Source organism: Sebastes fasciatus, chromosome 11 (assembly GCF_043250625.1).
Source record: "Sebastes fasciatus isolate fSebFas1 chromosome 11, fSebFas1.pri, whole genome shotgun sequence".
NCBI classification, from domain to species: Eukaryota; Metazoa; Chordata; class Actinopteri; order Perciformes; family Sebastidae; genus Sebastes; species Sebastes fasciatus.
Window position 1 is genome coordinate 8,655,677 of NC_133805.1, and position 14,991 is coordinate 8,670,667.

Sequence of the window (14,991 nt, forward strand, 5' to 3'; positions counted from 1 at the left end):
AATGATTTTGTGCTAATGTCCAATTACTTTCTGTCCCCCTGATGTGGATGTAAACACCCTCAAATTAATGCTGAAACTCAGCACTTTACCCTCATTTTCACCGCTTCATTTCAAATCTAATGTGCTGGACTACAGAGCCAATACACACAAACACATACTGACTGCACTGTATGCCGCTGCACTCTAAGTTTGGAATCACTTAATTGTGTCTTTCCAATCAGTGCATGCTGGCATATCGTAATCAGCCTGGTTGTGGTTAAGATGTCAATAAACTATGGTCACCTGCTGTCAAGATGGCTGAAATCCAGTAGATTGAACTCCCTGTTGTCCTGAGAGTGGTAGATAGTGTCCACATCCTGGAACAGAGGAGGGGAGAAAGAGAGGAGGGATAAGAGAAACAGAAACAAACAGTATCGGACAGAGTGAGAGAGGCATGGAACAGTAACTTAAAGACAGAAAAGAGGAGTATCGTAAACACCACAACAAAACAGAAGTGGTTTTATACAGCCTGTATAGTGTCCTCACCCACTGCACTTCTTCTTTGCAGCCAATTCCGTTGTAGTCACAAAGAGCTGCGTACGTCTCAGAAAAACCTCCTGACAGGTGGACAGGAGAAGACAGCAAATCAATCCAAACCAGATCAGAACAGGACAGATCAGAAAAGGGCAGGGACAGAGGACGTATGTAGGAATGAAAAAGGAGGGAGAGTGCAGGCCAGAGATGAAAGAGGAAGTCAGAGAGAGCGAGGCACAGATAGTCAGCAGAGAGAGAGAGAGAGAGAGAGAGAGAGAGAGAGAGAGAGAGAGAGAGAGATTAGCTGTAAATATTGAAGGTGAGATGAAAGTATTGCAGCATGAAAGAGCACTTCTTGTAGATTAATGGGATTACTAGCAGAAAGGGAATGCATCCAGCAACTTTGGTCTTCTGACCCACTTAAGGATGAGTCTCCAGCATGATTTGGTGCGAGTCAGTGAGTCAGCGAGTGGATGGACTCTGAAGCGCTACTGTATATGTTTGTATGCGTGTGTGTTTTGTAGGGATGTCACGAAAACCGATTCTTCCGTACCAAGTTGATGGGGGTCAGGACTCGAGACCAACTTCATCCCGGGATGATGGAAAATTTCCCTGATAATGCTACTTTGTGAACAACAAATCCTTGTTGAAATGGGCAGGAGGAGAGTTAGTAACGGTAGCTGTAAGCAGCCGGTGTGCAGCAGTCCTGCTTGGCTAAATAACGGAACTAACAGGTAACGTACGGACGCATTGAGTTACATTATGAAGCTCTATTCAGTAAAAATGAGTATTGGGCGAAGGTAAATTCAAACGTTATGATGTGTTCAAATATAATCTTGTAAAAAGTAGTTTTTGGCGAGAAACTTGAGGCGGATCATCAGGGATTCATAATAAAATCTCAAAGAACAATATGCAAACTGTAATAAAGGAGTGTATGTTGAAGAACATTGGATTTATTGTTTTGTTTTTTATCATGGTATCGAATTGGTATCAAGGACCATGGAATTTCACTGGTATTGGTATCAACTCCTAAATTGCTGGTAGTGTGACATCCTTAGTGTTTTGTGCGCTCTAGACAGACACACAAGACTCACCGCATGTTTTCTGGGCCGCCTCTAATGATGATTCAGAGTTTGGTGAAAACTTGTGACTTCCTTCAGTCAGGTCTCCCTCTGCTCGACAAATAGGAGGACTGGAAGACAAACAAGGAGAGAACCAATTTAAGCAAGACAAGTAACTACAGCCAATGCCAATCAAAACGGCAGTCCACAAACCAATGGATGACGTCACGGTGACTACGTCCACTGCTCATATACAGTATAGTCTCTGGTCCTGACTGAAGTATCTCAACAGTTATTAGATGAATTGCCCTGACATTTTGTACACACATTCATGGTGCCCAGAGGATGGATCCTAATGACTTTCAAGATATTTCAGTCTAAACAAAAATCCTCCTCATCATCTATAATGTCAGTAGGGGAACTATCCTTGACTTTTGAGAAGCAGTGTTGTGATTAGAAAGCCTCTGGTGCCAATTACAGGTTGGGGGGAAAAGTAAATATTATGCTTCCCCCTTCCCTCGGCTGCTATTGCTGAAGTGCCCTTAAGCAAGGCACTGAACTCCCAGCTGCATAAGTGGAGCACTTCAGTGCCCAAGAGACGGTAGGATGGTACAAAGCTGCTTCTAGATGTGAGTATAACTCTCCCACCCTCCCAGCACCCTTCCTGCAAGACACTGTTAAAAATAAAAATAATCTCAGACAACTTAGTAAACAAGGCTACCAAAAAGGGGTATTCAGATCCAATTGCATTACTAAACAAAACACAGCTGCATTATATTTTCAAAAATGATAAGTCTTATTTGCATTTGCAATATGCTAGTTCGCAGCAGACTTGTTTCTCATTGATTATAGCTACTCCAGTCAGATTTAAGATGGAAAGTGAACATCTGCAATGTCAAAACTGCTTATGACATTGCTTTGGTGGTGAATAAATAACACGTAAACTGGAAAATTGGATCCGTGGGATTCTTTTTGAAGCTACCGTCGCTCCCTGCTGCAATTATATATACATAAAAAAAAACATATTACTCTGCTTTCAAATATTTCATGACAAAAAGCATCCAGTAAGCAGAAAACAGTAAGGCCTGGGATCACCCAGTAAATACTGTGTTTGTACATGACACAGTGCTCTACCTGCTTTGGCTTTTTGATAGGATTACACCACTACACTGTTGCATTCGACACACACCACCCTTAATCCCATTTGTCGACAAATCACACACAACACCTAACCACGTCCGTGACCTTAATCCCCACCTTATCTCGACAATCACCGCCCGCCCCTGGCGACGCGCGTGTATGCGCCCGTTATCTTGATGCCATCTGCATTGTGTGCTTCAATGCGGTGGCACCGAATCGGTTACAAGGCTGCACAATCGAACCCATGACAAGTTCCCTCCCTCCGCCCTCCCCTCTCTCTTTATTCTCTTTAAATGTTCTCGCTGGAAGCAATCATCTGCCGTGGCCCTAATGGAAAAGAGTCATTCTGAAAGATGATAGAGTGCGGAGATAGCCTTGTGCAGGTCAATAGTCAGAGCGCAGTCAATCCCATTGCTCTTAGAAATTGTAGATGAGACCCGAGAGAGAGGGAGATATACTCTGCCTGGCTTGCCTCCTCGCCCATACATTCACATAACCAATGCGACAAAAAAATACCAGGCGTTGAACTTAACTGTCTTTTCTCTAGCGTGTGTTCCCTCTTCAGAAAGTGCAGAGGACATACAGATCCCACTTCAGGAATTTCAACCGTGTATGAATGTCTTTTTGACTGGAGGTCTATTGCTCCGTCGGTGTCTGTGTGTTCTGCTACTCATTGCTTATACTAAATAAGCTGCTTTAAAAAGGAAAAAAAAAAGAGCCATCACAATGCCTTCAGGTAACGGCCTACTCAGTGTCAGCTGGCTGATTTAATCCCACTGATTGCTGGGTGCTAAAAGTCTACCGTGACACAGAAATTGGGTTGGATGCAAAACTACGGCAGCACAAGAATGCGTTTGGCTGCCGAAGAGGAAAGCAGCTCCGAAAGTGAAGCTGCCAACTTGTGCCAACGCACTGTCGAGTGCTGTTAACGTCGGCCAACTTGTCTCCGCTCCTCGGCACACACACAAACACAAAAACAGAAAAGACTTGTTTCTCTGCTCGAGGCGAGGGGCGCTCGGAGATGCTCACGCATAAATGGAGTTGTTGAAGACTCGCGAGAGGGCGTAGTTGATGTGGTTGACCACGTGATCCAGCTGCTCCTGGTTCTGCAGTCTCAGCGAGTAGGTGGTCTTGTCTGTATCGATGACGACCTGTATATGTGGACATGACAGGTTTTTCAGTAGTGATACTTCATGCTTCAGTGAAGGTGCAAACAGCAGGAAAACAATTTCAGTGTGTCACCTGGTGTTCTGGGTAGGTGTTCATCGCTCGGATTTCCAAGAAGTTGAAGGTGACCTCCATCTGAAAACAGCAGACAAACTAGTTTACATCATCTTTATAGGATAATTACATCTTCTTACAACTTGGGTATTATTTTCATTATTATATGAAAATTGTACTCAGAAAAGTAACTGCTGAAATCTGGGAACGCAGCAACAGCACATAAACAGCGCCCAAAATAAGATTGGGCAAGAAACACAAGCAGTCGGACGATCATTCAGGTTTTAAAGGGGAACTACGCCCATTTTCAAAATTCATACATGGTCTAAGACAATCCAAAAATATTAGTAAACATGAACTCTCTCCCAAATCCAAAAGCTAAAACCCAAATTTGTGATGTTATAAGGTATAAAGTGTGGAGCTGCTCCATAGACAATAAATTGGGAGAGATGTTGTAGATGACACGGAGAGCGCTCAGGGGAATGATCTGAGTATATGGGAACATTTTCTGTTTCACAACTGACAACACTACAATAAGAATAAAGATCATTTGGGTATAAAACAAGAAAACAAACATTCTGTGGGTCCATAAAATCAGTCTCCCGTTTATTGTCTATGGAGCAGCTGCAGACTTTATACCCGATGACATCACAAGTTTGAGACTTACTTCTCTGGTTTCTGGCTTTGAGAGAGAGTAGATCATGTTCTCTAATATTGATTGAATATAATAACATATAATATATATTCCCCTTAAAGCAAACAGAGATCAGATGAACTGAACAGAAAACAGGCTTACAGTTAAATTATGACCCTGTTCGTTGTAAACATCCATCACAGGGGACCTGCTGTAGTTCAACTGCACTCAACAGCAATGAGCGATTATTCATATTTTTGGTGCCCTCAGTTGTTGGCTTGCTGACTTCCAGTCTAGCTGACGACAGGAAGGCAGCAGAGCTCTGTTAAAATGCTGACTAAGGCTTTAGTATAATTTGGATATTTCGTGCAACAGGTTACTGGCGATGGGGAAAGTCGACCGACTGACGGAGCTGCTTGAATTTGGCCGACACAGAGAAAACTACTGCCGGGTCTGGAAGAGAGAATCATTTCCAAACTTTCACATAAACTCTCTGCCAGCCGTGCTGCGATAGATCAACTGGAAAGTGTCACTCTAAACAACAGAAAATGAAGCACTTGAAATGTTGACTTATTTACAGGCTGTCTGATTTACCGCTCATGTTTCTTGTCCCATTAGACTTTGTTGTTTGTGATGTTGCCACTGTCCCAGATCTCCACTATTATTCTGGTGTGTGCATCGTTAATCATGACTGATAAAAGTGATGGCAAAAACCGCACAAGTAAGACCCAAGTTAAAATAAACATGAATTGACATTTTGGGAAATACACTTATTTTCTTTCTTGCAGAGAGTTAGATAAGAAGATAGACACCACTTTCATGTCTGTACAGTAAATATGAATCTACAGCCAGCAGCCGGTTAGTTTAGCTTAGCACAAAGACTGGGAGCAGCGAGAAACGACTAGCCTGGCTCTGACCAAAGTAGAGCTGCAACGATTAAATCGATTAGTTGTCAACTACTAAATTAATCGCCAACTATTTTGATGATCAATAATCGGTTTGAGTAATTTTTTAAGAAAAAAAAAGTCAAATTTCTCTGATTCCAGCTTCTTAAATGTGAATATTTTCTGGTTTCTTTACTCCTCTACGACAGTTAACTTTTAGGTGTGGACAAAACAAGACATTTGAGGACGTCATCATGGGCTTTGGGAAACACTGATCGACATTTTTCACCATTTTCTGACATTTAGTAGACCAAACTACTAGAGATGCACCGATCCGACTTTTTCAGTCCCAATACCGATAGCAATACCTGGGCTAAGCTGTATGCCTCACTGTGTGGAAGTGACTGGGATCACTCTTTTATGTGTAAGGCAACATCAGGCTTGACTTAAACATTGCTTTCCTAATTTTGTAAAATAAAATATAACCAATAAATACAGAGATACAAATTTAGTGAATTGTTAATTATTATTAAAATAATAAATCCTACATCAACAACTTGGCAAAAAAATCGGTCTGATATCCGATCCGGTATTGGTGCATCCCTACAAACAACTAATCGATTTATTGAGAAAATAAACAACAGATTAATCAACAATGAAAAATAATCAGCCCTAAACCAAAGGCAACTAAATCGGCCTACCTGCACCTCTAAAGCTCAATGATAGACACACTGTGTGTTTCATTCGTACACAACTTAAAGTGTAAAAACAACATAAGCTAACCGACTGCTGTAGCTTCACATTAAAATATGAGAGTGGTATCAATCTTTGCTTTTTGCTGCTGCTTTCAACCACTGACTTCCTGCCACCTGCCACCTCATCATCTTCATTGTGATCTCCATCATTCTAAAACATCATCACCACAAACATCATCATTATCTCTCCTGCTAGTTTTTTTTTTTGTCACATCTCTTGCGAATTACCACAAGATCAAGGCTGGCAAGTGAGAGCCATATAATTCCACTGAGAGCGAGGAGAACATTTACCTTGGTGGGCACTTTGACAGCAAAGAGATACAGTCTCCATGTTGCCAGGACCTGAGGGGAGAACACATTCATTTTTTCAGTCACAGAGCAGGAAATGCAAATCGCAGCAAAAAATAGCACGGCACAAACACCCCATAAAAAGGGAGCAAATCATCTCTGCGGCTCATCCCGGTGACTCGTAAGTCATGCTAAGCACTCCAGACATTAGCGAGCTAATAAATGATGATAGCGCGTGTATGTAAGAAATATTAGGGCGAGATTGAGAGTCATATGACGGTCCGATTTATCAGGCTAAAGTTGTGTTGATGGAACTAAGTAGCACTTATTCAACAGATGCCTCATTGCGTCAGGGAGGAAACTAATGGTGAAATAAGAGGGAGAAAGAGGACAAAGAAGAGCAGGCGAAGAGAGGAGAGGTGTGCTTCGGATATAAGAAAGGCATTACCATTTAAAAGGGTCTGGGGTAAAGTAAGAGACAGAAAATGTGAATATATTCACGTCTGCCTATGCAATTAATCTCATTCATAATTCAAAAATCCATAATTAGCATACCCCATGCATGCACAGTGCATCTATATCCCTCCCTAGATCTTCCTCCAGTTTCTTGGCCCACTCTTTGGTTTTGCTCTTTTCCAGCTTTCAAATTCCCTCCTTTGCATTCTGTCATTTCTCTTCATCGCCATGGAAATCTGTTCACTTCATCCCCATCTTCTTCCTTAATCCCTAATCCCTCCATCTCCCCGTGTGCCACAGTGCCCTGTCTGGATTGCTCCCGCCTTAACACCTCACTCCATCCCCTCTTGCCCTCACCCCCTCCTCCTTTCTCCCAACTCCCCTGTCTCCTTTCCCGATTCAGTTTTTCTTTTCTTTTTCTGCTCCGTCGCTTTCAATTCCTCAAGGCCTCTCTGTGCTGAATGGCTAATGGCGCCCCGCTGTGTGGCGGTGAGAGGAAGAAAGAAAATGAAACATACAAAGAGAGAGGAGAGAGAGAGAGGGAGGAAGAGGGAGAGATAGAGGAGGCGATAGAAGGACAGAGATTTCCCTCCTGATAATGAAGCCTTCAGATACTACACCTACTCCCCGGCAAAGCCGGCGTCACAGATCGGCCCCGCGTCTTAACTAGATAGACATCCATAACAGACTCCCACAGAGAAGAGATAGAGGAGGGTGAGACTGTGAGGGGAATGAAAACAAGAGACTAAAGAGGAGGAGACGGACGGATACCCCCACCAAGAGAATACAATCTCGGCAATAAACTGGTGGAGGGGCCTTCGAAGAAGATTGTTAGTCCGACCACAGCTCCTTGACAAGTTTGAAAACTCTGTTACATAAATCCGGGTAGGAGCGATGGGGGGGGATGTGATGGGACCTTGAGGCGCACAGAAAGAGGAGGTGAGATGTAGTGAGAAAATGAAAGACAGAAGCATCTTCTCCCCCTCAGAAAGCCTTGCGAGCTGACAGAAGATCTCATAATGTAAACAGGGGCATCAATAATGCAGGCTCTCTGACGGGGGCCGGTTTCATCCTCTGATGCTGAACAAGGCCTCCTGCGTAGGGTTTGTCCTCTCTTGATATATCATTTACAGCCCATTGAAGTATCATTAGAGACAATCAATACTCACAATGGTTATTTTTTGCCTACTTGGATGAGGTATGTGCAGCAGTGAAGGAAATCTAAAGGGATATTTATTCAATACATGAGGTATATCAGATACAGGGTTTGAGCCGGAGCGCGTCACTGCAACAATGTCTCACTTTAAACTTAAAATGCCACTTCACTACAACATCCCTGTGCCCAATCTTCCTCCATAATATCAAGGGAAGTTTCCTCCGTAGGGTGGCTGGGCTCAGCCTTAGAGATAGGGTGAGGAGCTCATACATCCGGAGGGAGATCGGAGTAGAGCCGCTGCTCCTTCGCGTCGAAAGGGGCCAGCGGAGGTGGATCTGATCAGGATGCCTCCTGGATGCCTCCCTTTGGAGGTTTTCCAGACTGGTAAAAGGCCCCCGGGTAGACCCAGAACACGCTGGAGAGATTATATATCTCTTCTGGCCCGGGAACGCCTTGGGGTCCCCCAGGAAGAGCTGGAGAACGTTGCTGTGGAGAGGGGTGTCTGGAATACGCTGCTAAGCCTGCTGCCCCCGCAACCCGGCCCCGGATAAGAGGAAGAAAATGAATGAATGGATGGATATCTGTCACAGTTGAGTCCTGAAGAAAGGAGAGCACTTTCTCACCCTATTTTTCCATCTATAAGATTTTAGGATTTCTTAGTCTGATTTCTTAAGAGTAATAAACTAAATTTGTTATATGTCTAAAATAATAATAAAATCAATTCTAATAATTTTAATATTATTGGATAGCACTCACCGGGTGTACATTTTCACAGTCTAGTTTTTCACTACTGACCCCATTTGACCCCCTCCTGGACAATCCTGGCTCACACACTGCAGATAAATGAGCTGTATATGAAACAGATGAAACAACTGAGGTTTTTCTCAAGTTAAAATAATTGTTTCTTTGTGAAGCATCAAGTGGATTACCCAGCTATTAATATTAATAATATTAATATAAATATCCAGAGCTAAAGTCAAGCCTCCACAAGCCACAACTAAAAAAATATTTCCCCTCATGTGTCATTCTGGCAACCTTCTCCTCTACAGATCAATCGGAAATCCTAAAAGCCCCTCAAAGATTCATTTTCCGCCCAGGAAATCCTCCCGAGATGAGATGGTCGACTCTTTTGACCTGGTCAGCCAAGAACACAGCAGGTGACAATCTGAAAAAAAGTGATGAGGGAATGACGAAAGAGAAGGACTGGTAGGCAAAGATGATGGGTTGAGGGGTGGAGTGTGGGGGTGGGGGGTGGGGTGGTGGTTTGCCCTGCAGAGGTGCCCTTGCTGTGACGGCACAGTGTCAGAAGCACCAGTTCAAAGAGCCAGCCAGCCGGCCCCTGAAGCAGACTGCGAGGGCAGGGTGGAAGTGTGGCGCGTACAGTACGTGCACGAAAACAACAAATGTGTCTTCTTCCTGGATGTGTGTGAGTGTGTGTGTGTGTGTGTGTGTGTGTGTGTGTGTGTGTGTGTGTTTGCATGCGCACGCAGCTGAGAGGGCAGAGGGCGGGGGCTTATATTAATCATAAGCTGTCAGGCTCTGGGTCTTGCACTTCAAACGAGATGGTGCAAATCAAAGTGTGTCTCTGGGTCGGGTGTGTGTGTGTGTGTGTGTGTGTGTGTGTGTGTGTGTGCGTTGCGGCGTTCGTTGCCTCTGAGGGAACAAGCTGAGGATCAGTGCCAGATTTGGCCGCCTGCGGTATTTCTGGCTCGGCCACAAGGGCATTCTAAACACACGCACACACATACATACACGCGCACATCATACACACAGCGCAAAAAATCAGAAACATTCCAATACAGACGTTCGCATAAGTCCGGCATGCTAGCACAGCACACACACACTCCCGTTTGGACTCTTATACACGTATAATGATGCACAATAGCTTGCTAAGCTGGCTTTAGACTACACTCGCCTGCCTCTCTCTCTCTCCCTGTCACACACACACACACACACACACACACACAGTCGGCAACCATCACTCAAGTGAACTCAGCATCACAGGAGCACAACCCTGCCATCAGTCAATCTGTCAGCTTACGTGCATGTGTGTGTGTGTGTGTGTAAGTGACAGGGGGTTTGAAAGCACAGATGCCCCAGGTCCTGCTTCATAAGTGGACTTTAGAGTAGTTGAAAGAGAGAGAGCGAGAGATAGGAAGCCAAATGAGAGGAAAGAAATGCAAAGCTCAAAAACACATCTTGTTCCAGATTCTCTCATAAAAACCAATGCGTCAAAGAGATGGCAAAGAAAGCGCTCTGAACCCCAAAGGACGTCTTAAAAAAAAAAAAAAGATAGCGAAAAGGAGACGGATAATGGGAAGGGGTTGCGAGGTTGAACTATAGATGGAAGTAAGAGATTAGATGGGAGTGTATATGAGGAGAAGTAGGGGCTGAAGAGAAGAGTGGCCAGGATTGGGTGAAATGGGCTGAGAGGAAAGAAAAGGGGAAGGGGAGGGGGAAATAAAAAAACGTGAGCAAATGTGAGAAAGTGGGATGAGATAGAGACGAGCAGTGAGTGTGGGAGAGGCCAAATGGATGAGGGAAGAAGAGAGGAGGGGTGGATACAGGAGCATCAGGACAATGAGAGCGAGGGAGCAGAGGAGAGAAAGAAAATGAATAGGATGGAGAGATAAAACAGAGGCAGAGATACCTCTGACAAAAAAGAGTCTCTCTCCTTCTCATGGGGGAAGAGAGAAGGTCAGCAGTCACTCCACAGCCTCTCCGCCATAGGCTACCAACATGTGTTATGATAATCAAAAGAAAGCACAGTCCTAATTACAGCACAGAGCGCTCGTCGCCGCAGCGCACAGTCAGATGGTAAATCACGGACAGAGAAAATGACTCCACGCTGAGCATCTCGCAGGGAAAAAGCCATGAAAAGAAAATCGCGGATGATGCAGCGTTAATGTTTGCCATTACACAAAAAAAAGATGGGAGTGTTGTCGAGAGACTGAAAGAACAGAAAATTCCGAGCCGTCTGTGCTTTACCGCTTTGCTCGGCTTTCTTTTCACAGTCCAACGCACAGCTGGAGTCTCTCTGCAACAAAGCGTCTTCGGAGCCTGAAAGCGAGGCCCGTTTAAAATGTACAGTACGAGTTTATTATGCAATTCAGTGATCTTCTCCAGTTTTGAACTTTGTTTACCACCACGCATGCTTTTTTTGTAGCTTCAAAAACAAGTCGATTCAAAAGTGGGTTAAACTTTGGCTCAATTATTGCCTCAGTGATCTTCCTGCAGACTCTTGGATGTCTAAAACACGAATCATGTAGAGAACTATTTGAATCTGGACGGGGGCTTTGAGTAGGGATGCACCGATTGTGAAATCCTGGGCTGATGTTTAAAATAACAATTTGGCCGATAGCCAATGACGATACTGATGGTTTTGTCGTTGTTTAATTTGTTTTTGCTGTTATTTCTTTCCCCTTTGTGCCAGGGAAACCTGACCTCTTCATTCATTCAGCATTTCATTAAACTGTCTTTGAATGAGCACAAATTCAATTAAATACAAATTTATGAAACAACCTTTAATATAACCTTCTTTCACATGAAAAATATTTTTTTTTTTAAATAACTGCTTCAAAAGCATTTTCAGCTGCTTACTTTCAGTACTTACATATTCCAACAAAAATATTCCTTTTGTGAAACATAAATGAAATGTAATTAAATGTAAAAGAGATCAGAAGTATGATGCAGTGTTTCCCACACAGAGACTAAGTATATTTGGTGACTAATTTTAGCTTTTTCTTTTTCATCTTTTTATCCGTCCGAGAGAACGACGCCATCCGTGATTGACTCGTAGCGGCAGGACGCCGCCGGGGAGCGGATGAAGAGCTCCGGTGCAGCCTTGGGCCTCGCTGCCTCAGCTGTTCGGGCTGGACGGACCGACGGCGGAGCTGCGGGACTACGATGTGGTGGCCCCCGACGTGCTGCTGCACTCTGCTCACCTGATCCCAGTGCACGTGCTGCACAACACGGAGAATGTTCCCACTGTACCGTACTCTCTTTGGACTGACCGGCTTCTAGTGAAACATTACACGCACACAGGGCTCATTCCCATCCAGACCGCAGAGATTGTTTTTAAGAAATCTTTTAAGCCATTGTTTTACTGCTTCATTTTTCATTTAACACAACAACGTTGTTGACACTGATCTTTCTCCGAAACAGAGTAATACTCCCACATGGCCGACTTGTTCTTTCACTTTTATTTGCAAACAAACCACACGTGCGCACGGCGCCCACTGTCTTGTCAGAGTCGTGTCCAGCAAGTGACTCCTTCTTCAAATCAGTAGCTGGTTACTTTTGTCCGAGACTGACCGCAGATAACCAACACAACATTAAGCCGGCACAAAATTGATGCAACACAACAGATAAACATCGACCACTGCCATGGGCGAATGTCATGTTATTTGCCGATGGCAGTCAACAAGGTGAATACCGGCTGATACCAATGTTTGGATGATAAAATCGGTACATCCAAACCTTGAGAGTCAAAAACAGTCTCCCTCTCCAAATCCTTTCTGTCTGGTTTCATTGTATATAGTGTCAAAAATAAATATCTTCTGGGCTACTTTGGAGCAGTTTTGTTGCTTGGCAATGTGTTATATTTCTCTCTGCATCTACACGTTTAAGGTGGTCAGTCCCACTCTCTGGGAGTTGTCAAACAGTATTCTGGGAAATGTAGCAAATCAGTTCAATCAATCAGTAATTGGATGACGTGAAAAAAGTGGGTTCGCTGAGAAAGTAAATCACGATACAAGTTGATTAATATTGACATTGTAAGTAGAGATGTGCAGGTATACAGGTTTTACTGTAATCCCTGATGAAACATATTGATGCCATCAATACCGGCGCCAACAGTTTCAATTACAGTCATTACCACTGTTTTCAGAGGGCACCGTGGATACAGAACAGCTCTTCCTGTCTTTATCAGTGATTCGATTTTGATTAGACACAAAAGGAGCACCTTTCTATTGGTCACACAGTGGCAGAGCAACCACAGCAGGGCCAGCAGATACAGCTACTTCTGTCTTGCTCTAGCTACTGCGGTCATGACTTGCTATGCTAATATTAGCAAGTCGACCTACTGAAGCGATGCTAGTTTGTTGGGCTGAGTTGCAACGTTAAGTGAGAGAGAGCATGAATTTTACATGACTGACACGGTCACAGAGGTTACGTTCTTCCACAAAGGTCAGCTTCAGCTCTGCCCGTGGGGTTTGTTAGTAGGAGTGTGCAGAGGGGCGGACTGCGTTAGTGGTTTCTAAAAACACAAACTCTGCCAGGGTCCATTGCCATTAAGCTCTGTGTGCTTTTCCAAACATTCTGGGATTTGTTTTTTCAAGCCAAGATACCCATGACAAGATCATCGGAGATATTTTTCTAACTTTATGGAGCTCCTTCCAGAGCCACAGTAGATATTTTATGGGCTAAGAAATACATCTTATGATGAGTAACAACTTGGAGTGCCACTTTAACGCCAGTGGTCTTATATGAGAATCCTAAACACGTAGACTTGGATTTACCACCAGTGGATTACCTCAGGGTCTGTAAATCAGTTAAGCACAAGTCAGGGATGTGGTTTACACTGGACAGAGCACTGAGGAACAGAAGCAATTAAACAAAGAGCGATAAAATTCAATAATTAAAAAGATGCACAGCGGGAAGATTGAAAACACTAACTCATGCAGATGAGGTTAAAAAAAGCCCCATGGAGTAAAGGATACATAGAAGCTTTCAAAACAATAGAGGTAGAAAGGAAAAAATGAGATTCATGAGGTCGAGTTTAGGACACAAGGAAGGGAGAAATCTCAAAGAAAGATGTTTATGGTGCTGACTAACTACAAATACGAGGCAGATCTTGGAACCAATGAGCTCTACACTACTTTTATTTACTTGTATTCAGTTTATCAGTACATGCATCCACGTTTGGCAACGGTATTAACTGCCAATTGCTACAAATTTAAAGTCAAATTGATTTTACTTATAGTATTTAGCACACAAAAACAAGTGGATCTCAGGGATCCCTCTTCCATGCGATGTACAGAGTAGATAGAATTATAATATGGTGAAATAATAACAATATTAAGAAATACAAAGTGTACTAAAAGTCCTCTCAACCATTTGGTAGAACACATTTTGAGCTGTGATATCTTGTTGAAAAATGAACTGTACATCTCTAGCACTAGCAAATTCCCAGGGTGCACTGCAGTTTTCAAAACCAGACCTTTTCAGGTGGCCTCTGTTATGGAAATTGTGGTATTTAAAGCTACAGTATCTGTATGAAATATAATCTTGTAGTTTTATAATCTATAAGAAATAGATGTTGTAAGCTTTAAGGTGAAATGCATTTGTAACACTGCAGATAGTGAATAAAGTTGGGTGTCTGTAGGTGAGAGGATACGAGTCTATGTGAAGATAAAATCATTGATCCTAAGGCAGGTCACCCTTTTGTTAGATGCCTTGCAGTCTAGATGTTTGAGATTTCCTGCTTATACTGTATGGAGGAACCTTGGTATGGAATGTGGCACGTATATGTTATCATGGTTTCTTTGTTGTACTACTATATAAGGCTGAATGTAACGCATTGTAAGGTGCTCACTCTCTAGGAGAGACGCCATGTGTTCACGCATTAAAGATCTTTAGAGAATCGATAGACGGATATTGTGTTCGTGCGTTTTGTTGTCTCACTCTCATCACTCTAGACAGCAACTGATTTCCAGTTGCCACAATACTTCCTTCTAGCTGTACAGCTGTACATGATCAGTAGAGATGGTGGTAAAAGTGTTGGTAACTATCTTTTTTTTTTTTACAAAAACAATATTATGATGGGAGTCTTATGATTATAAAGTGTTCAGTATAATTTTTGGGAGTTTTCCTTAGATGTTTT

At 43.2% G+C, this 14,991-nt stretch overlaps 1 protein-coding gene across 3 annotated transcripts in view; it reads right to left on the reverse strand.

The window, feature by feature from the left end:
• carmil3 (capping protein regulator and myosin 1 linker 3) overlaps nt 1-14,991 on the reverse strand; it is a 92,881-nt gene that overhangs the window by 69,612 nt on the left and 8,278 nt on the right. For all 3 annotated transcript variants that reach the window (XM_074650311.1, XM_074650310.1, XM_074650309.1), the window contains exons 3-8: nt 6,500-6,550; nt 3,957-4,016; nt 3,744-3,865; nt 1,608-1,705; nt 526-596; nt 283-356 (exon numbers count right to left, since the gene is read on the reverse strand). In XM_074650311.1, the coding sequence (XP_074506412.1) occupies nt 283-356; nt 526-596; nt 1,608-1,705; nt 3,744-3,865; nt 3,957-4,016; nt 6,500-6,550 (476 nt within the window). The remainder of the gene's footprint in view (nt 1-282; nt 357-525; nt 597-1,607; nt 1,706-3,743; nt 3,866-3,956; nt 4,017-6,499; nt 6,551-14,991) is intronic.